The 23,925-nt window shown below is 41.7% G+C and overlaps 1 protein-coding gene and 1 long non-coding RNA gene across 4 annotated transcripts in view; one reads left to right on the plus strand and one right to left on the minus strand.

Annotated features, from left to right (window-relative positions):
* The first annotated feature begins 418 nt into the window (after positions 1–418).
* Positions 419–22,981, plus strand: LOC119783922. 2 transcript variants are annotated; one of them, XR_005280878.1, is made up of 4 exons: positions 419–658; positions 739–781; positions 891–1,079; positions 22,933–22,981. It is a non-coding gene; the product is annotated as an uncharacterized LOC119783922 (long non-coding RNA). The 2 variants fall into 2 exon arrangements; XR_005280877.1 differs by lacking the exon at positions 22,933–22,981 and having other exon boundaries at positions 891–1,340.
* Positions 13,067–23,925, minus strand: part of si:rp71-17i16.5 (phosphatidylinositol 4,5-bisphosphate 3-kinase catalytic subunit gamma isoform) — a 41,188-nt gene continuing 30,329 nt past the window's right edge. For both annotated transcript variants that reach the window (XM_038285649.1, XM_038285655.1), the window contains exons 11-13: positions 18,904–19,015; positions 18,628–18,785; positions 13,067–14,051 (exon numbers count right to left, since the gene is read on the minus strand). In XM_038285649.1, coding sequence (XP_038141577.1) covers positions 13,794–14,051; positions 18,628–18,785; positions 18,904–19,015 — 528 coding nt within the window. In that variant the 3' untranslated portion in view covers positions 13,067–13,793. The remainder of the gene's footprint in view (positions 14,052–18,627; positions 18,786–18,903; positions 19,016–23,925) is intronic.

Here is a 23,925-nt window from a genome sequence, read left to right on the forward strand (position 1 = left end):
ATGGCTTGTATTGAAGATTCATAAATTAAATTGGGACGTCATTTTAGCTTTCTTGATTATGTGTGAATATATATTTGATAAGAGTCCAAATGTAACTGTTAGGGTTCCAGTTTGTGGGGTTTTTTTTTTTTTTTCCTTTTTCAGTGTCTCCGTGTATCCACCAGATGGTGCCATTGTTTCTCTGTTGGCCTGGAGGGCCTCCTCCTGCTCTCAACTGCTCACACCTGCAGCTCGTTGGTCATCACCGTCTGAGGAGTATATAAGCAGCAGACTGTCACCATCTCCTCGCCAGAGTGTTTGCTAGTATATGGTACTCTAGCCCCTCTGAGTTTTGCTGAGTCAATTCTTTGAGTTTTCATTTTTTCTGAGCTCTCAAGCGCTAACCTAGTTTCTCTCTTGTTAATCTCCGGCAGGATTTCTACAGATCCACCGGATAAGCCTGGTCCTTCTAGCCTTGGAAGGAACTCTCTTGTTACGCTGAAAAAAGGAAACAATTCACCTTATTAGAACGCCGTCCAAGTCAGGAAAACAAGTTACAGTCTGCTCCGCTGCTCCTCAGGACCACCATAGTCTGCCTTTCTGTCCTCCAGCAAGTAAACTCCATAACAGTGCAAGCCTCCACAAACAGGAACCTTTGAGCAACCGCAAAACCTCTATAGTGAGTCCTTGTCTAGCAATTTTTCAGTACCAGCCGGTTTTCCCACGGATCTTGAACTCACCACTCTGATCTCTTCCCAGAGCTTTCGCTTCCGGTCCACCAGACCGCTGGATTTTCCCCAAGGTGAGAAACCAGTTATTTTTGTCTCTCTGTGCCCCAGTGTTTTCAAAGCATTTTTTTTTTTTGTTTCATTGTAAAGCACTGATGGCGGCCTTTATTCTTATGCCGCTAGGCCCAGAAGCTCATGTACTTCCTGCGGAGGATGAGGAGGGCCCACCTGCCCCCCTCTTAAACGGAGGTGGTGGACTCAGATTCTAGCTTCCAAAAGCTTACCATTCAGTTATTGAGATGATTCCTTCCAGGTATCACCTCACCCCCCACCCCATCACAGAGGAACAAAGTACCTCCTCTCTTCAGCCAGGTGAACAATCCCACCTTTAATGACCGACCTTCAGAATCATAGACAGGTTTCAGATATTACAGGCTAACGATGGAACCAGACGACCCGCTCGTCAGTTTCAATTGGCATGTTTCCGAGCAATACCAGGCCTCGTCTATAAAGCCTCAAACTCTCTGCGGTTCCAGACTTTGAGTTGGGAAATCTTCCTGGATGGGAAGCGAAACGTCTTCAAACCAGTGGCGGCCGGCCCATAGGGGGCGCTGGGGCACCGCCCTCCCTGATAAGAAGAGAAACGTAAAATATATTTTTAGACATTAACTCATAAATGTCAGTTTTACTCTCTAGACTGTGTACCTATAAGCAAAACAAATTATATAAACTAAATTTCCCTACCTACTGTCATTCATTTGTGGATTTCCACAGACAGACTCCTACCGTCTCTGTCTTGGGGCGCTGATCAGACTGACCCACATGTACAGAGAATCTGTCAATCATGTACTATTGCTAGGTGAATTTAATGGCCAATCAGCGTCTCAGAATTTTATGGTCTTGGGGCTCTGAAAATACTGCCCTTTAACAGGCTTTTGCACCCAATACACAGGTGCAGACATTAGAGGGAAGATGGAGAACGTAACGAGCGAGATGCAGCTTCCACCAAATTCGGTGAGATCCTTATTTATCTACCCGTTTGCCAGAAGAACATCCCTGTTGTAGGATATGAAAATTTCATGTCATGGTTATTGTGACGAATCCACCTCGTCACTTAAAATAACCTCTGTAACTGTGCGTGCCACACACATTCCTGTTGTACTGTGCTTGTGAGGACCAATCCGCTCGCGCTGAGCCCAGTAGCTCCATTAACTTAAAACACACAAGCTGTTCTGGTTACCTGCTGGCGTATTGAGGGTGCACACTTAATATTTCAGTGGGGTTAGCCGTGTGTGTGCGTGTGTGTGTGTGTGTGTGTGTGTGTGTGTGTGTGTGTACGTGTTTATGCTACGGGGACTTGTCATCTTCAGTCTGGCAGCGTCTTTGCTGGATTCAAACCCAGTTTGGTGTAATTGAATAAGTCAATGAATCTGTGTAAAGGAATTAAGTTGTAAAAATGATTTGTTTTTGTACATCAATTGTTTGTGGAGATAATATATGGACAAAACTGATTTATGAGAAGAAATCAGAAATAAGAGAGCCTGAGGGGAGGGGCTTAAACTATTTAATGAGGGCTGTGGGAAGAAGAGCGGCCATTTCTGTTTTCTGTTTCTTTGTTCCATTGCTGGTAACTGGAGGGAGGCTGAGGCCCAGAGGATCTTGTACATGTTTAGTTTCTTTTGCACCCTGTTTTGAGTTTTTGAGCTCAATAAATCACCAACACCGGTAACCCGACTGAGACTGCATTCTTGGAGTCCAAAGAACCCCGTCACAGTGACCCAAATCATCACTGTTACTGTTATTATACAGTACATTAAATCATTACTGTTAAATTGTATTTCATTTCCAATTGTTTATTTGAATTCTTATTCTGGATTAGTTGGAGACATACACTAGGCTATATCAGCCCCACCAAAAATATTTTTCACCAGCCGCCACTGCTTCAAACCTTGGAAACCAAGTCCAGTGGATTGTTTTTTAACTTTTAAGGAATGACAAAGACCGACAGGACTATTACGCTGACAGGGGGCAAGGTAAATTATATGGTCAGTCAAGATCAGCACATGATGTTCAGCGCCCTCCAGCCAATGACGCCACTATTCTAGAGACAACTGAATGGAGCGAAGCTCTTGGTGTCCTAAGTCATAATTTCTTTCAGTAAGAGTGAGCTTTTGAGTTAAAAAGGCACAGGGATGCAGTTTTGCATTGTCATGACACTAAAAACCTTTTGTTACAAGTTTCTTATTGTTGAGCTTTTCTCCTCCTGTGGAGTCGCTGCGTACTTAGAGACATAATCCATACACTTATGACCATCTTGTTCTGAAGCAGGTTCTTTAATTGAAGACGGGATGTTCTCTGAGTGCTCAATAAAAGGAAGAGACAAAATCATTGATATAAGAACAAATTGCAGAGGATAATTTACCTTAGGTATGAATGAACGCTGCTATTTAAAACAGCAGTGGTCCAGATCTTAAGCTTTCTATCGATTTATCAAAAAGAATTTCCCATGTCAGGATGTTACCTGCGACCTGTCTTCCTACCTCTAAAATAAACATAGATGGCTCTATTGATTAAGTTTTGGAATGTCCCCCAAGCTGACTTGCACAGGATGTTGATAGACATGCACACAATGAGCAATAGCCTTAAATTAATCCTTAAAAAGAAATTAACCTGCAGTCGTGATATGAGACAATGCTGAAAAGGGATTATTTTATGCCCCATAAAATAACTTCCTGGGGGATTTCGCTGACAAGAGCAACCAGTGGTGCTTGAAGCTTTCCACCAATGACTGATGGCCTCACTTTTTCATGGATCCCACAGAATATTTCCAATTGGATTAGAGCTCTCAGAGTTTAGAGAAAAAGCATGTTTTTCAAATGCAGATTGTGAATGCTTCTCCCTTTCGATAGGCAGTAGGACTATAGGTGTCTCTACAGTCAATGTTCTCTCAAATCTAAATCAATGTCTCTGCTGCAAACCAAATCAGAAACCAATTCAAGGATCTCTGAGGGTCACCTTCTATCATCCCTCTATGTAAAACATCTACGTTTTAAGACTTGTTTCTCACAAAAGACCTATTACTGTAAATAAGACTGTATCAAAGCCATGATATCTACAATTAAAAAAAAGACTGGATAAAAGTCTCAGGATGTCTATCTGCTGTGAAATAAAACCATTTATAAGTGAAAATTTCTGCCTGCTATAAAAAGGGATACGAGTCATGATGTCTGCCTTCAGTAAGACTCGACAAGATAAAACACATCATGGCTATCTGCTTTAAAATATCTGCATAAAACTGATATTTGCTGGCTGCAGTATAAAAACAGATAAATGTCCTGATTTTTCCTGCTAAAACGAGACTAAATAACAGACAGGATAACTTTCTGCGTTAAGCTAAGATTGGATCAGTTTTAATCAAAATCAGGGATTTAGGAGGATTTGTTCCTAGTCAAATGAAGTTTTCTAGACCAGCACACCAGAAGGCCACCATTTTAACCAGATACTGAACTGTGTACATTGTTTTCAAGTACAGGACAATGAAATTCCCTCTCTGCATTTAACCCCTTCCCTTAGGGAGCAGCGGGCTGCCATTGTGCCGTTCCCAGGGAGCAGTGTGGGGTTAAGGGTCTTTGCTCAGAGCGTCAGTCCGTGGGGGTGGGGCTTAAACTCAGAACCTCTTGATTCCAAGTGCAATGCCTGAACTACTAGGCTGCCAATCCTCTGACAAAATCCAGGTCATGGCCTTTCAATTCAAGACTAATTTGTGGAAACGAGATGTTGCTTAACTTTTTAGCTTCTGACCCATGTGTTGTACCAGAGTCCAGTCATGATCCACAGTATTAATTGAGTGGACAATCATTTTGTAAAACTTAACAATGGGTTAATATTACAAGCAACAGGAGCAAAGCGACACTTTATGTCTTCAACCACTGTGACAAAGAGGGTGAAGACATCGTTTGGTCAGAGCTCAGATAATCTTCAGTTAATGTCTGGCTTGTTAGAAATAGCCCGTCTTTTTAGTCTATGATAATTTGCTCTCCTGGCTTTATTTAGTTGCATTTATACAGAAAGTTTGGAAGAAGAAGCATCTTTTTAATATGGCTATAAACACCAACACAGTGTCTTAAGAAAGAGGTTTCTCCAGATCCGGTGGAAGACAGACCACTACAGAACATCCTTCCTGCCTACAGCCATCTACACAAACAACCACTGGTTTAAAAAAGAAGTCAATTACTGCAACATTTATTTTCCCTTTGGGATTAAAACACTATCTTTGAATTGAATTTTAATCAGCTCACCTGTGACAAGAAAGCATTCTTATTTCTCCTTTAGAAGTGTCAATCTGTGCATTCTATAGTTTGTGAGATCCTTAACTTCCTGCATTCATAGCTTCCTCTTTAAAGTTGAGGTTGGAGGAAAGAACCAGGTAAAAATGGGGGAAAGAACCTAGATGACTGTATCATATTTTATATCTAGTTTTTAGACACTTATGTGGAAAACTCTCAGGAAACAAGTGAATAAATGGTTTGACAATTGAATTGAACAAATGATGGAGAAGATTGAGCTTAGTGACAGCATCAGGGAATCAGCCAGGAAACTCTGAGGGGGGAGACAGCGTTGGATGAGGTTTGCCAGGAACGGGGTAGAGAAAGAACTGAACCAGTAAGGAAGGACGGCAGTGGGTTCCTGAGGAGAACTGTCTATGGAGAACTGCCTGAGTTGATGTTCTTGGAGCCAGCTGGATAGAAGACGGTTGAGGCAGGAGAAGGACCAGGATAAGGACCAACGGCACGGGCAGGAGTTGCTGGGCCGACTGAAGTGCAAGATGTTCTTATGGTAGTGGGGGTCAGACGACACAGAAACCTTAGCACATGTGCCAAGCAAACAAGTGAAAACTCTGTCATATATCACTTTAATGAAAAGCACACCACCGATACAGCTCCTCTGTCATCTGGTCGAACGCTGCAAAATTATATTTGAAAAGTAGAAACTGTATTGATGCATTTGAATACTCATATTTAAATAGATCAACCAAGGAAGAGAAAGTCTTTTTCCCATGTGGGATCATTTTGATCTTATTGCAGAGAATAGATGATTATTCTGTCCTTATTTCAACTTTTCATTAGTTTACTTTCTGATTATTCATATATTCCTTTCTGTAGAATATATGAATTAGTTTACATGCATTAACTTTTATTTCTATTGCAGGGGAAATGTAGGATTTGGTCCCTGGTACTGTATTAGTTTAACATCATAGTGCCTGGTATGAGAGAGAAGGTTAACATTCCAGTGATGAACTGTGGTAATTCCAGAAAGCAGGCGATGGAGGAGGCTGTAGTGAATATGATCATTACAGAGAGCGGGGGGGAGGAGGAGGATGGGTCCTAAGAACTGCTCCAGCTGCTCCACCATATTGGAATCGGTGTAACACAAACAAGGTCTATGGATATTATGTGCTTTTGTTGAGTTTTTACGGCACTAGCGGCTTGTTTTTATGGACAGTAGGCTGACAGGAAAGGGGGATGAGAGGGGGGTAAACTTCGCATTGAGGACTAAGGCCTCCGTACATGGGTCATGTGTGCTAAGCACTGCGCCACCAAAGCACCTCCATGTGCTTTCTGCTTCTAGCTCAACCTCTATGAATTAATTTAAGGAGTAAAAAATACAATATTGAATGTATTCCACTTAAGATCAATGGATGGAGAATGCACATCTATGGCAAAGGTAGCTGCATGGATGGATGATGAATGGATGGATGGAGGATGGATGGATGGATGGATGGATGATGGATGGATGATAGATGGATGATGGATGGATGGATGGATGATGGATGGATGATAGATGGATGATGGATGGATGGATGGATGGATGGATGATGGATGGATGATAGATGGATGATGGATGGATGGATGGACTTACAGATGGATGGATGATGGATGGATGGATGGATGGATGGATGGATGATGGATGGATGGATGATGGATGGATGGATGGATGGATGGATGATGGATGGATGGATGGATGGATGGATGGATGGATGATGGATGGATGGATGGATGATGGATGGATGATAGATGGATGATGGATGGATGGATGGATGGACTTACAGATGGATGGATGATGGATGGATGGATGGATGATGGATGGATGGATGGATGGATGGATGATGGATGGATGGATGGATGATGGATGGATGGATGGATGGATGATGGATGGATGGATGGATGGATGGATGATGGATGGATGGATGGACCAACAGACTGATCCTCCTGTTAATATTTCAGTCAGTTAAACTGCCTCTCTGGAAAGAATGTCTAAAGTTTAGTTATAATGATGTGAGGAAAAACTCAAATATCCATTTCTTTGTCTTTTTGTTGTAACAATCAGAATTAATACCAAAAAAACTCTCCAAACCATTTTAGAAGGTTTAACGTCAACATCAACCTTCAGCATGCAGCGCCGTTGGATCTTAGCAATAACAACTCTTCAATAGAAATGTTCCCCTGTTGAGGTTTGGGACTCAGCACCAGGGGGCACCCTCTCCCCACTGGTTCAGGAGGCTAATGGCTAGGCTGCAGCTGGCATTAAAAAAAGGTCATTTTAAATGGCTGTGCTGGACGGATTACTCTAAGCAGTCACCCACATTATCCACCAAAAGAGTCCAGAGATGGAAGCCATCTTCATAGTGCCACTTCCAAATTTACTGGGATGCAATCCTCAGTCTTGTAGAAGACCAGAACTGTCTACTTTGATTAGTCCGTGGGCTTTCTTTGAAGACGATGGATGACTGCCTCCTTATTCTACAAAAATCAACACAGTAAACCTGGAAAATTGAACTTTTTCTGCAGCATCAAAAGTTAGGAGTCAAACAAAAAAACGCGTATTATAGTGGGCCAGGGCAGAGAATAGATATTTAGTTTTATTGAAGACTTCTTTCAATACAATTTATTTATTCACAACACGTCCTCTCAAAGCACTTTACAGATCAACCAGATCATACCATCAAATTGATTCAAAGTTTTCTATCTAAGGAAAACCGGCTGATTGTTTTTCTTTAGATATAAAGGAAAACTATTAGCTTGCATCCATTGATGGATGGATGGATGGATGGATGGATGGATGGATGGATGGATGGATGGATGGATGATAGATGGATGATGGATGGATGGATGATGGATGGATGGATGGATGGATGGATGGATGGATGGATGGATGGATGGATGGATGGATGATGGATGATGGATGGATGGATGATGGATGATGGATGATGGATGGATGATGGATGGATGATGGATGGATGGATGGATGGATGGATGGATGAATGGATGGATGATGGATGGATGGAGGATGGATGGATGGATGGATGGATGATGGATGGATGATAGATGGATGATGGATGGATGGATGGATGATGGATGGATGATAGATGGATGATGGATGGATGGATGGACTTACAGATGGATGGATGATGGATGGATGGATGGATGGATGATGGATGGATGGATGATGGATGGATGGATGGATGGATGGATGGATGATAGATGGATGATGGATGGATGGATGGATGGATGATGGATGGATGGATGGATGGATGGATGGATGATGGATGGATGGATGGATGATGGATGGATGATGGATGGATGGATGGATGGATGGATGATGGATGGATGGATGATGGATGGATGGATGGATGGATGATGGATGGATGGATGGATGATGGATGGAGGATGGATGGATGGATGGATGGATGGATGGATGATGGATGGATGATAGATGGATGATGGATGGATGGATGGATGGATGGATGATGGATGGATGGATGGATGGATGAATGGATGGATGGATGATAGATGGATGATGGATGGATGGATGGATGATGGATGGATGATAGATGGATGATGGATGGATGGATGGATGGATGGATGATGGATGGATGATAGATGGATGATGGATGGATGGATGATGGATGGATGATAGATGGATGATGGATGGATGGATGGATGGATGGATGGAGGATGGATGGATGGATGGATGGATGATGGATGGATGATAGATGGATGATGGATGGATGGATGGATGATGGATGGATGATAGATGGATGATGGATGGATGGATGGATGGATGGATGATGGATGGATGATAGATGGATGATGGATGGATGGATGGACTTACAGATGGATGGATGATGGATGGATGGATGGATGGATGGATGGATGGATGGATGGATGGATGGATGATGGATGGATGGATGATGGATGGATGGATGGATGGATGGATGGATGGATGATGGATGGATGGATGGATGGATGGATGATGGATGGATGGATGGATGGATGATGGATGGATGATAGATGGATGATGGATGGATGGATGGACTTACAGATGGATGGATGATGGATGGATGGATGGATGGATGGATGGATGGATGATGGATGGATGGATGGATGGATGGATGGATGGATGGATGATGGATGGATGGATGGATGATGGATGGATGGATGGATGGATGGATGGATGATGGATGGATGGATGGATGGATGGATGGATGATGGATGGATGGATGAGATGGATGGATGGATGGATGGATGGATGGATGGATGATGGATGGATGGATGGACCAACAGACTGATCCTCCTGTTAATATTTCAGTCAGTTAAACTGCCTCTCTGGAAAGAATGTCTAAAGTTTAGTTATAATGATGTGAGGAAAAACTCAAATATCCATTTCTTTGTCTTTTTGTTGTAACAATCAGAATTAATACCAAAAAAACTCTCCAAACCATTTTAGAAGGTTTAACGTCAACATCAACCTTCAGCATGCAGCGCCGTTGGATCTTAGCAATAACAACTCTTCAATAGAAATGTTCCCCTGTTGAGGTTTGGGACTCAGCACCAGGGGGCACCCTCTCCCCACTGGTTCAGGAGGCTAATGGCTAGGCTGCAGCTGGCATTAAAAAAAGGTCATTTTAAATGGCTGTGCTGGACGGATTACTCTAAGCAGTCACCCACATTATCCACCAAAAGAGTCCAGAGATTGAAGCCATCTTCATAGTGCCACTTCCAAATTTACTGGGATGCAATCCTCAGTCTTGTAGAAGACCAGAACTGTCTACTTTGATTAGTCCGTGGGCTTTCTTTGAAGACGATGGATGACTGCCTCCTTATTCTACAAAAATCAACACAGTAAACCTGGAAAATTGAACTTTTTCTGCAGCATCAAAAGTTAGGAGTCAAACAAAAAAACGCGTATTATAGTGGGCCAGGGCAGAGAATAGATTTTTAGTTTTATTGAAGACTTCTTTCAATACAATTTATTTATTCACAACACGTCCTCTCAAAGCACTTTACAGATCAACCAGATCATACCATCAAATTGATTCAAAGTTTTCTATCTAAGGAAAACCGGCTGATTGTTTTTCTTTAGATATAAAGGAAAACTATTAGCTTGCATCCATTGATGGATGGATGGATGGATGGATGGATGGATGGATGGATGGATGATGGATGGATGGATGATGGATGATGGATGATGGATGGATGATGGATGGATGGATGATGGATGGATGGATGGATGGATGGATGATGGATGATGGATGGACGATGGATGGATGGATGGATGGATGGATGGATGGATAATGGATGATGGATGGATGATGGATGGATGGATGATGGATGGATGGATGGATGGATGGATGGATGGATGATGGATGGATGGATGGATGGATGATGGATGATGGATGGATGGATGGATGGATGATGGATGATGGATGATGGATGGATGATGGATGGATGGATGATGGATGGATGGATGGATGATGGATGATGGATGGATGATGGATGGATGGATGGATGGATGGATGATGGATGATGGATGGATGATGGATGGATGGATGATGGATGGATGGATGGATGGATGGATGGATGGATGATGGATGGATGGATGATGGATGATGGATGGATGGATGGATGGATGGATGGATGATGGATGGATGGATGGATGGATAGATGGATGATGGATGATGGATGGATGATGGATGGATGATGGATGGATGATGGATGGATGGATGATGGATGGATGGATGATGGATGGATGGATGGATGGATGGATGATGGATGGATGGATGGATGGATGGATGGATGATGGATGGATGATGGATAGATGGAATGATGGATGGATGGATGATGGATGATGGATGATGGATGGATGGATGGATGGATGGATGATGGATGGATGATGGATAGATGGAATGATGGATGGATGGATGATGGATGATGGATGGATGGATGGTTGGATGGATGGATGATGGATGGATGATGGATGGTTGGATGGATGATGGATGATGGATGGATGGATGGATGATGGATGATGGATGGATGATGGATGGATGGATGGATGGATGATGGATAGATGGATGGATGGATGGATGGATGGATGATGGATGATGGATGGATGATGGATGGATGGATGGATGGATGGATGATGGATAGATGGATGGATGGATGGATGGATGATGGATGGATGGATGGATGGATGGATGGATGATGGATGGATGGATGGATGGATGATGGATGGATGGATGGATGGATGGATGGATGGATGGATGGATGATGGATGGATGGATGGATGGATGGATGGATGATGGATGGATGGATGATGGATGGATGGATGGATGGATGGATGATGGATGGATGATGGATGGATGGATGATGGATGGATGATGGATGGATGGATGATGGATGGATGATGGATGGATGGATGATGGATGGATGGATGATGGATGGATGGATGATGGATGGATGGATGGATGGATGATGGATGGATGGATGGATGGATGGAGGATGGATGGATGGATGATGGATGATGGATGGATGATGGATGGATGGATGATGGATGGATGGATGGATGGATGATGGATGGATGGATGATGGATGGATGATGGATGATGGATGGATGGATGGATGGATGATGGCTGGATGGATGGATGGATGATGGATGGATGGATGGATGGATGGATGATGGATGGATGATGGATGGATGGATGGATGGATGATGGATGGATGGATGATGGATGGATGATGGATGGATGGATGGATGGATGGATGATGGATGGATGATGGATGGATGGATGGATGGATGGATGATGGATGGATGGATGGATGGATGATGGATGGATGGATGGATGGATGATGGATGGATGGATGGATGGATGATGGATGGATGATGGATGGATGATGGATGGATGGATGGATGGATGATGGATGGATGGATGGATGGATGATGGATGGATGGATGGATGATGGATGGATGGATGGATGGATTGATGATGGATGGATGGATGATGGATGGATGATGGATGGATGGATGGATGGATGATATGGATGGATGGATGGATGATGGATGGATGGATGATGGATGGATGGATGGATGATGGATGGATGGATGATGGATGGATGATGGATGGATGGATGGATGGATGGATGGATGATGGATGGATGATGGATGGATGATGGATGGATGGATGGATGATGGATGGATGGATGGATGGATGATGGATGGATGGATGATGGATGGATGATGGATGGATGGATGGATGGATGATGGATGGATGGATGGATGATGGATGGATGGATGGATGATGGATGGATGGATGATGGATGGATGGATGATGGATGGATGGATGGATGATGGATGGATGGATGGATGATGGATGGATGGATGATGGATGGATGATGGATGGATGGATGGATGGATGATGGATGATGGATGGATGATGGATGGATGGATGATGGATGGATGGATGGATGGATGGATGATGGATAGATGGATGGATGGATGGATGATGGATGGATGGATGGATGGATGGATGGATGATGGATGATGGATGGATGGATGGATGGATGGATGATGGATGGATGGATGATGGATGGATGGATGGATGGATGATGGATGGATGGATGGATGGATGGATGATGGATGGATGGATGATGGATGGATGATGGATGATGGATGGATGGATGGATGGATGGATGATGGATGGATGATGGATGGATGGATGGATGATGGATGGATAGATGGATGGATGATGGATGGATGATGGATGGATGGATGGATGATGGATGGATGGATGGATGATGGATGGATGATGGATGGATGATGGATGGTTGGATGGATGATGGATGGATGATGGATGGATGATGGATGGATGGATGATGGATGGATGATGGATGGATGGATGGATGATGGATGGATGGATGGATGATGGATGGATGGATGGATGATGGATGGATGGATGGATGGATGGATGGATGATGGATGATGGACTGATGGATTTAAGTAGGAGTCTGGTGTTTTCCACTGTCGGCAGGCAGATTCTTTATTAATCCCAGTTGTTGAGTTACATCAGAATCAGAGAAGGAATTAAAAATAAAAAAACAAGACGATCCTTTTTCACAAATACTTGCATTACTTTGAATAATAGAATACTTCTATACCTTTAATATTTGACAGAGACTCCATGCGGGACCAGACATGGACATTGTTCTTGTGGAGCTTTTCTTGGGTTAGCCTGAAGTTCTCACAGTAACAGCCTGATCAGCCAAAGGTTAATGATCATTGCCTGTTTGGTTTTATTGGCCTTTTATTTTTAATTTTCGTTTTTTAACTCTGACCATCAAAGTTTACATAAAACACGTCTCATCTTCTCAGGCTGATAGCCACAGTGACAACAGTTAATCACAGAGAGGGTGAGAATGCAGAGCTGTGGACGCTCGCTAACGAAACACAGAAAACACTAAAACAAACAAAATATCTGATGGTCAAGAAGATAGATACGTAGAAATAGATGTGCAGGCTGGTCATCATAAACATCTTTCCTGAGAGCACAAAGAGAAGAGAGAAAACCTATTTACCTAGGAATTTATTAATGAGTTACATGATGATGAATAAACCAGCCACACCAGTTAGACATGGCGCTGATAAACATGCATTCCTGTATGATGAAACAAGCGGGTAAAGTGGGAGAACAACTGCATCAAAGAAAACTCTGGAAACCAATCAGATGTTCTGTTTCTCCTCCTCCTGGCCAGGCTACTTGATGCCGGCCACCATGTGGATCCACCAGTTGGCCTGCACCGTCCAGCCCAGATTTTCACACTCTGAAATCTTTTCCAGAAAATGCGCCTTGGCCTGGCCTTCACTCTGGTCCTCCTGCAGCGCCTCCCGCAGGTAGCGCATGTCTTCGGCAGCGCTCAGCTCCGGGATGCCCGTGAGCAGCATCAGGGAAAAAAGAGTGATGAGCAGACGGGAGTGGGAGCGCAGTAAGAGGTACGCCTCGGAGCAGGTTTCCTAACAGGGACACAGTGAAAAGATGGACAGGATGCAGTAAATAAACGGCTATCAGTATCAGCCATTATATGCATTTCTATATGCATGTCACTGAAAAACTTCCTCTGACATTGACGTCTCGTCATTAACTGGAATGGTTTTAAAGCTAATCGTCCTGCAGGCCAGTGTGTTTGAGTTTTCCACCTGCCTTTAAGTATCCAAAGGTGTCCCTCAAGGTTCTATCCTAGGTCCCCTTCTTTTTATAATCTATGTTAACAGTTTAATTAAAAATGTCCCGCATGCTAAATTTATTATGCTGTTGACACTTTCTTTTATTCTTCAGCAAATACAGTTAAATGTGCTTTGGTTAACCTACAAGCAGCTTTTAAAGTGGTTCAGTGCAATTGGGGCGATCGGAAGCTATGTTATGAAATCTAAAGTAATGTTTTTCTCCAATTATGAAAGTTTAGCTAGAAAACAGTCGATGTATCACATCATTACAGTAGCAGCCATTCAAAATGGCCCCTCCCAGTCTAAAGCCACTCAAATGGCAGCAACATCCCCTCCAACTTCCAGCCACTGGGCTTCTCATGGCGGCCATATTTTTTACTCTGACTCCACCCTTTGACCTAATTACAGGAGATGACACGTCTTTTTTTATTTTAATGTCCACAAATCATGACAGAAAGAATATTTTCGTACCAAGATTGACGTTTAAAAAAGGAATCTTAGTGGACAAGCCAAGGACCCATCAATGGAGGTGGGCAAGTTTTCAATGACTGCTGATGTACTTTTCAAGGTCATCAGATTAAGGTTGGATTACAGGATACATTTCTAGGCTTGATCATTAATGATTCTCTGGGTTTTGGTCCTCATACTGTACTCAACTGAAGCTGGGTTTTTATTTTAGAATTAGACCTTGCTTATCTTTTGAGACTAGGAAACGTTTTGTTGCTGCAGCTTTTTGCCAATTTTGGAATATGGTGACATAATTTCCATGCATGAATGTTCTCACTGGTTGCCTAGTCTAGATTCTCCGTGTCATGGAGTATTTTTACGTTTCATCCCTGGTCTGGGAGCCTTAACTTACCATTGTGTTCTGTATGCTTGCGTTGGTTGGACCGCCCTGCCCCCCCCCCCCCCTTAGCTTTTACCTCTGGTATTTTTACATTTATAAAGCCATCAAGGGTTTACGGTACGGAAGAGGATTAGGGCCACTATAAAAAAAGTGAACTGATTTTTAGATATTATTTCAGTTAAAAATGGGAAAAAGTCAGTATTCTGACCTTTTTCTCAAAATTCTGACTTTAATTCTTAGAATTCTGATTTTAATTGATAGAATTGTGGATGTTAATGCAGATGGGAGCCATGAAGGCAGAGATGTGGAGCACTCAGCTTCACTGACAGAGATGTGAGATGTTTGGGAGAAACAGGAACACATTGGTGGAAAATGATGGAATTAGGAGAGTTTTTCCGTCCCTGAGGGTCCCTGCTGATGCTGTTTGATTAATGGAAGAACAGAAGGTGATTAAAACAATAGAGCTGGACTCTGAAACAGACATGACTACGGCTGGATGCTAACATGCTGGTTAGCTGACGGATTCAGTCAGAATTCTGAGATTAAAGTCAGAATTGTGACTTTTTTCCCATATTAAACTAAAATACTATTTAAAAATCTGTTAATTTTTTTAGTAGTCATAATCCTCTTGTGTAGCAGAATGACTGAAGGTTGAAGAAAATAGTTTCTTACTCTAAATCAGTTTCTACATTTTTTTGCAAATATTTTGATAAATATTAGGCAGTATTTTATTTCTATTTTAAAAATCATGGCTGTGTTTGTTTTATTGTTCTTTAGCTTCCTGTCTATGTTGTATATTAATTGGTTTTGATATCTTTAATATTAGTATGTTATTTGGCCAGGTCTCTCTTGTAAAAGAGATCTATAGTCTCACTGAGACCCACCCTGATAAATAAATAAAAACATATCTGCTTATGAAAGGTGAATTTATGGGCAGCAACAGACTAGAGTTTGATCTGCAAACCGCTGGGTGAACCAATGACGTCTCATTTAGTTCATAGAAAAACTGTGACTTAAAAGTGTATCAGAGCTTCTCCTCCTGCCTTCAGCCTGCATGTTGTTTCCATGGTGAAACGCAGTCAGTTGGACTATGGATGAGAGGGTTCTAATTATTGAACTGCCATCTAAATGTCCAATCAGAGCTTCTCTTTTAGTCCCATTAGCACAGCTGGATGACAGCAGCCTCAGTCTTTGCTACAAAGCTCAGATTATGACAGCGCTCTCTGGTCCTCAGCAGGTCCTCCCTAGTCCGTTTTTTTTTTTTTTATTAACCTATTAAGTCAAGTCAGCTAAATGCATGATTCCCAGTTGATCAGAGATGTGTGCTGCTGGTGCATCCTGTGAGCATCCAGCTATCTGCGATCAAACAGCAATCCTGCTGCCTGCGCAGCCGTCTTATCAGCTTTCTGACTAACTGTCGCTGGGCTGTTTCCTCCTGAAGTTTAGAGATGATGAGTTTGAGCTTAGAGCATCGCCTGGTACAGAAGCTCAGTGCTGCCTTCTTTTCCTCCTCTTCATCAGGCTCATTTGGTTTTATTGATAACTCAGTCTATCGTACGTTGTAGCAGCAGAAGAAGTGTTTGGATCAGGAAGGAACAGCGCTCCCTCGACCGAGTGCTGATTGTAGGAAGCTGAAGAACTTTGACTGATCCAGTAACACCGCAGCCCTGAAGCTGTTACTGAACTAAAGACTTTAGGGGCTCAAAGGAGCGCCTTCACAGGTCCCCCCTGCCAGCAGCTGTTAGACATTAGTACATCACTGCTCCATTAGGTGTTCACAGCATTTCCTGATTTTCATGCAGATATTCACATGTTTTTATTTTAAAACCCTCATTGGAACGTTTCTTTGACCCTGATTATAGCATTGTTAAAAACTGCATTTCCTAACTTTATCTTACTGCTGGTTCCATCTTCTGTTTAGTGGTGGAAAATAACAAAGTACATTTACTTGATTACTGTATTTCAATATTTTTTCAAGTCTCTTTACTTTACTTGAGTATTTTCTCGGGGCGGTGTTTATAGCTTAGCTTCGTAATCCGCTGTTGCTGATTTTATTTCTTGAAATGTAATTTAAACATGGCAGATAGCAGCACTTAGGATCACTGAGATTTGCATGACGTTCCACAGATGTAAGGAACGCAGGGCAGATATTATTCCTGCTTTATAAATCTTATCAAGGTGTTAGTTGTTGCTATGTTATTCAGTAGGATGAGTTCTCAAAGCAGAGCTGCAGTTTCTTTGTGGTCATAGATTCAACCTTAAACATCAGTTTCTCTTTGGATAAGAAATTATAATCAAAATAGCTTTCCTTATTTTTCAGGGTTTTTTCATGTAGAAGTTCTTTCCAGGTGGTGTAGAATCTGTAACAGCTGATTCTATACATAAATATATCAGGTGGTTTCTGAAAGTTACAGAATCTTTAAAGGAAAAGTCGCTCATATTCAGAATTCAAACTTCTGAAAGTTCTTTAAATCTGAAATGATTCCATCCTGTTCAATAAATGATCAGTGCTTTTAATTCAGAGTAATTTTCATGTGAATGTGCTTTACTGGAGGCATCCATGTTTGTCAAAGAACACTACTGCCACCTACTGGTTAGTGACATTGTCACGGTGCGGTATCGGCTGTTGATCAAGTCCCAGTGCTGTATCTGGTGTTTGTCACAACGCGCTATTATCCAAGTCATCTTGAAAACATTCTTCTTCCAAATGTTGGCTACATATTACGGGTTTTTTCTCTGGCCAGAAGTTCGATGGCAAATCCTCCCTCTTCAAGTTGGCGATCCAACGACCAACCCGTCCGTGGAGGATCAGGAACCAGAAAGGTGGAATAACTCTTTTTTTCACTTTTCCCCGATGTATTCCAGCATCCAGCTGCCATGCACGTGGGCATTGTCAGTTTCACTATAGCTCTGGTGAATTTCAATGGTGAAGTCCTCTGGAAATCTTCAATAATTGTTGTTGATTGCAGATGTGTCTAGTAGTTCCCATTGATTTAGCTTGGAAAGCGGGGAGAATGGCGCTAGGCTTACCGCACCGTGACGTCACTGCTGGAAGATGGCAGGAGGGAGGGGCTACTATATTTGGGGGAAAATGGCCGCTCCCAGACTCAGTGATCGCAATGAAAATTATTGTTTTTATTCTTATACAGATTAAATCTATATTCATTAAATCACCGTTTTAGGTCTAAATAATGATCCATTGATTATTCCTGCTGAACAGACTTTTCCGGTCAGAAATGTGCTACATTACTTCGTCCACCACTGCATCTGTTAACGACATGAATGGTGTTATTGCAATACTTTCATTTATTTGATCATTTAGATCAAATAAACAGTCAACTAGTACTTTCATACGTCCAACAGATTCTTGCTCTTTACTACGTTATTTAAGCTTTTATTACTTTCAAAAAGCCTCTCAGCTGTTTATAAAATTATGTTCCTTCTAATAAAGAAAGTTGAAACACACCAAATGATTTATTTTAATCCATGCATCCAACCACACTTTCACACACTACATACCCTGAAGCGCTGAAAGTAGAGGCTGTTTCGACCTTTGACCCTGCCCATCACGTACAGGAAGTCGGGGGTGAGGACAAACGGTGCACGCTCCCTGCTCACTCCAAGGAAGAGCTTCCTGTTACCCAGAATGTGACCGAAGTCGATGTGGAAGAGGTTTCCTGTAAGGAGGACATCAGAACGGTTTCACCCCATTCGTCAGTTTACGTTGGATTAATAATCTCCTCATTCAAAAATGATAAACATGAATTATTGCAGATCAAACCAACAGCTGCAAACCCTGGTCTGTGATCATGATGTTGTCATTGTGTCTGTCTCCTATCCCCAGGACGTAGGTGGCCACGCAGTATCCTGCGCAGGACTTCACAAACCGCTCCACGGCCTTGTAGTGCTGCAGTCAGATAAAGACCATCAGTCTAACAGAAAACATTTCCCTGTTCAAAGCTTCAAATTCAGGACAGCAAAGTCAGACTTTTTATATAAATCACATTAAATACCAAATATTCATAGACGATGAAACTCCCTGTTTAAACCAAGTCTACAGACGTCCACTTGCTCTGCTTGCAGCCTGTATTAAAATCTATGTCAATATTAAAACGCTTTAGTTACATTTTTATATTCAGATAAAATTAAAACCATTGAAAGACATCTATAAATCTTGATCATTCTCATGAGCAGCCTGAAATACATGTTTTGTTTTAATGTAAAATTAGTTCCCAGCACAGAAATAATCTGTCCTTTAATAATGTTACAGTGAAACATAATAGGAGTTTATTTTCACAATCCTAAACCTATTTTCTATTAATGTATACATAAATTCAACACTTTTCCGTTCTAATTAAACTGTTAATATTTTGATAGGATGTAAATTATTGTTTAAAGTTAATCTATATTTAATTTTTTTACATTCTGATAATTTTCCCTTTGTAGAAATTTTACAATAAAAATGCAGTGAGAATGCAATTGATACTTTTGCATCATTTTAAAGCTGGTATGAACTTTTATTTGTTGTTGAGGAGTTGAGGGCCCAATATCAAGGTCTTTCCTGGGGCCCTAGATTCCTGGTGCCCCCCCCCCCTGCTGCCAGCAGAGGTTTGTTCAGTTGTACACTGCAAAAACAATCTGAAATCAAGTAAAAATGTCTTAAATCAAATGTATTTACCCTTAATTTGAGCAGGTAAATAAGATAGTTTGCCAATGGAATTAGTATTTTTACACTTAAAATAAGATATTTAGATAATATGCACTTGAAATAAGACAATGCAATTGATTTTTCTTATTTTAAATGTAAATTGTCTTGTTCCATTGGCAAAATGTCTCATTTGTCTCCTCAATTCAGGATAAAATGCACTTATTTTAAGAAAAAATGACTCATTAAGATTTACATTTTTGCAGTGTAATCAGACTCTCATCACAGTATTTCCCCCATTATCATTTTTGGGAGAGCTGAATGACTTTCCTGCTGTGACCCGTTTACAAGACCGAATTAAACCGAAGAAAAAAAATCTAAGAATGGATTCACAATCAACCAAATACTTTTTTCAGAGTTATATATGACTGGATGGAATTGCATGCTGTGCTTTGTGTACCTCTAAGCATATCGGACCAATTAATTTCATCTTGTTTGGAACGCGAGCTGCTGGACTTACATCGTTTATTCCAATCTTCTTGGGATCTTTTATTTCCTGGTGGATCACCTCAATCAGTGGTCCTCCTAACTGTCAATCATTCTGGTGATATGTTTACGTAGGCCGTCCTACGCGATCGTCCCATTAGCTAGCTTTCTCTGCACATGCGAACTTTCAGGCGTATATCTGTGGTGAGTTACGGTTTCAGACGGTCATTGAAGCTCACCTTTCTCACCGCCGTTCTTTGAAAATGGCCGAGGGGCAGAAGAGAAAATGTGTCTATGAAGTTTGAGAAGAAAAGAAAGGCCTCAGAGGAGGCAGATATATCCCAGAATGCTTTATGCGGAGAGCTCTCCTTGCAAAGCATTATGGGATGTGCTGTCACAGCGGCCAACTGTGGCCATAGGTTGTCTACATCCGACAGCGGCGACTAATAACATCTGTCCGACGGGTCAGTTTGCTATAAAGTCCACTATATAGTCCCCGCTGTGGGTGGACTCAGTTAGCTGGTATGAGTTATGAGAACAGCGTATTTTAAACAGGGCGTGCACGAGGAGAAATAGGCTTGTGCTTGTGCATAAGTGGATAGGGCGGGTCTTTTGAAAAATCCTCCATAATACCTTTAAAAGGTGTCTGAAAAGAAGATGCCCAGCTGGTGCTGGTTCCTCTCTGCATGTTTTTAAAGAAAGCTGTCGCCCTGTAATTAAGCAATGATCTGTGCTGATGGTTTAATAAGATTCAGCCTTGGTGCAGATTACAATGAACCTCTTTCAACGCATTTCTGCATTCTGCTTGTTTTCTTCTTAACAGCTCAAACGAATGGTTTAGCTCATTACCACTAGAAATGTCAGGTTCCTCCCTTGAGTCCATCTTTTGAGTTTTGGCGGCGATGTGGATAGAATAACTGCGTCTTAAAGTCAGACTTGAAAGGATGCTGTTGGAGGCCTTTGGAGGCGATCTCATCATCTGGTCCAGGTCGTTCTGTGGAGCCCTATCTCCTGCTGTGTCCACTGATTTAAAGGTCTTGTTCTTCCTATTGATGCAGTCCTTTAGTCTCTTTGCAATATGCAGCTCGTTAGGGACCTGTCAGTGTTTGCATGTGACTGAATTCTATGAGGTGCCCCAGGGACATAAAACAGAAATAACTTCATATACACATATTAAACTCTTCCATATAATATACTGAAAAACATGCATAAATACTAGTGAAAAGCTCTCACATAAACTAGTGAAAAATAACCTACTCAAAAGCTCTCATACAAAGTAGTGAGAACTGGTGAAATGCTTTATCTTTCATACATACTACTGAAAAGCTTTCATACACGCTACTAAGGCTGTGTTCACACTGCAGGCCTTGATGCTCAGTTCTTATTTTTTTGTAAAATCCGATTTTTTTGCGTTGCCGTTCACATTTCCAAATATATGCGACTAACGTTCTCCTGTGTGAACTGCAGTCATACAACGCAAGTGCCGCAAGCACAGTAGATGACGCAATGATGTCACAGGCCAGCGTGCTCTGTGTTTACAGAAGTAAACATGGATGGTAGCGCCAGAACATTTTTATAAGGGCGGCCAGGCAATAACCAATGTACACTGAGGGGGGGCCGAGTGGATAGGGGCCAGAACCTCACGGTCAAGCCAAAGATAAGGCTAGCGCTACTTTCCTACAGCCTTTACTAACATATAGATGCATACATTTAAACATCCCTGCTTTCTAGATAAAAGGTATATTGGATCGAATTCTTTCAGGTTTGAGTTCTGGGGAAAACATCTTTTCCATTGTCATTACTTAAACCTTAATCATTCTGCAAAAAATTGATATTTACAAGCACTAATATCTAAATAAATTGATTATTTAATAGGTTTTTACTAAAATTGTTGTTTATCTATGATTTCACTGAAGACTCCTGGATGACTTGCAGGGAAACATAATTTTCTCTTTACCCCATAAAACATTAAATCTGTTTCTGAAAAGTGGATGAATTTTGTACTTATCATCTCTAATGTTAGTATATTGATGTGTATAATTAACCACAGTGTTTTTGTTGTTAAGAAGTTATAAAGGCATGAAAAATTAGTGAGTAATATATATTAAAAATTAAAATGAATCTTTTACTTGAGAGTATTACATCTGCCACCATCCACGTTAGAGGGGAAGAAAGGATAGAGGTGGCCACAGGGGGGTGCTATTGTTTGGCTAAGGGTGGCCATGGCCACCCCTGGCCCCCCATCTAGCTCCGCCCCTGCATAAAAAATATAATCTTTTCAAGTTAGTTAAAAATAATTACTGCTTCATACCAAGACGCAAAATAGTGACCTTTGTCGGGTATTAATGGCGTTCAGGTCGGATTAATGCGACCTGGACGTTCAGAGACAGGCTTGCATTTGAAAAGATCAGATTCATATCGGATTCAGGACCACAGAAATCTGGATCGCATTGGAAAGAATGGGATCTGTGTTGTTCAGACTGCCATTAAAAGATCAGATCCAGGTCGAATATGGGTAAAAAAATCGGATTTGGGTCACTTCAGGCTGCGATGTGAACGTAGCCAAAAAAGCTTTCATACACACTTCATACAAACTACTAAAAAGCTTTCATATATATGACTAAAAAGCTATTTTTGTTAGGAATCCAGTTTGTGTGGGTTGTGTTTTTTGTGTTTTTTCCCTCTACCACCAGGTGGCGCCTGGTTCTCGTTGGCCTTCTCACACACCTGCGGATGGTTGGCTTATTAATGCAGGACTCTTAAGCTGCTGACTGCCACTACCTCGACGCCAGAGTGTTTGCCAGTTTTGGGTTCTCTAGCCAAGCTGAGTTTTGCTGAATCTAACTGAGTTTTTGTCAACCTGAGTCTTAACCTTGTTGTTTTTTGTCTTTGCCTCTCAGCAGGAAGTCATCCTGCATACTGGATGTTTTGGACCTTACCCCCCTGGAAGGATTGTCTGAGCTTCTACTGAGCTGGGGATTCAAACTGGAGGTTTGGATCTACCTTTCCTCAAAGGATTGTTTGAGCTTCACACTGAGCAGCTGATTCATCTCTACAAGAAACCGTTCAAGTACCATAGGAAATCTAAGTGGCAGTCAGCTCCTCCTTTCCTCAAGGAAACACCTCAACCTGGGTAAACCCTGTCCGCCCTCCAACGAGCAAGTCAATTACTGGAACAACCCACACCTACTGGATTCAGAGATCGACACCTTTTCTGGAAACGTGAGTCCTGTTGCCTTTATTCCCTTGTGCAAATTGAATCTCTAATTTCCCACTGAGCCTGAACTAACCACAGGAACTTTCCTCACTTTTCAGTCCCGGTTCGCCAGTGTTCAGAGCAGCACTGGACCCATCTCTACCAGTTCTCCATAAACCTGTTAAACCTTGCCTTGGTCTCTCTGTTTGGTTTCCTGCATGTGGCTCCGATCTTTGCATAAAATCATAACACGTTCATATATATTACTAATAAGCTTTCATATATCATATTAAAAGCTGTCATATACACTACTAAATAGCTTTACTAATTAGCTTTTATACACACTACTACAAAATTTCCATATATATTTCTAATAAGCTTTCATATATAGTATTAAAAATCTTTCATATATATTACTAAATAGCTTTTATATATATTACTAAATAGCTTTCATATACACTAGGTAAGCATTTAAACAGAAAATAGATTC

The sequence above is a fragment of the Cyprinodon tularosa genome, unplaced genomic scaffold, assembly GCF_016077235.1.
Source record: "Cyprinodon tularosa strain WSP-4 unplaced genomic scaffold, ASM1607723v1 ctg1055, whole genome shotgun sequence".
Taxonomy (NCBI): domain Eukaryota; kingdom Metazoa; phylum Chordata; class Actinopteri; order Cyprinodontiformes; family Cyprinodontidae; genus Cyprinodon; species Cyprinodon tularosa.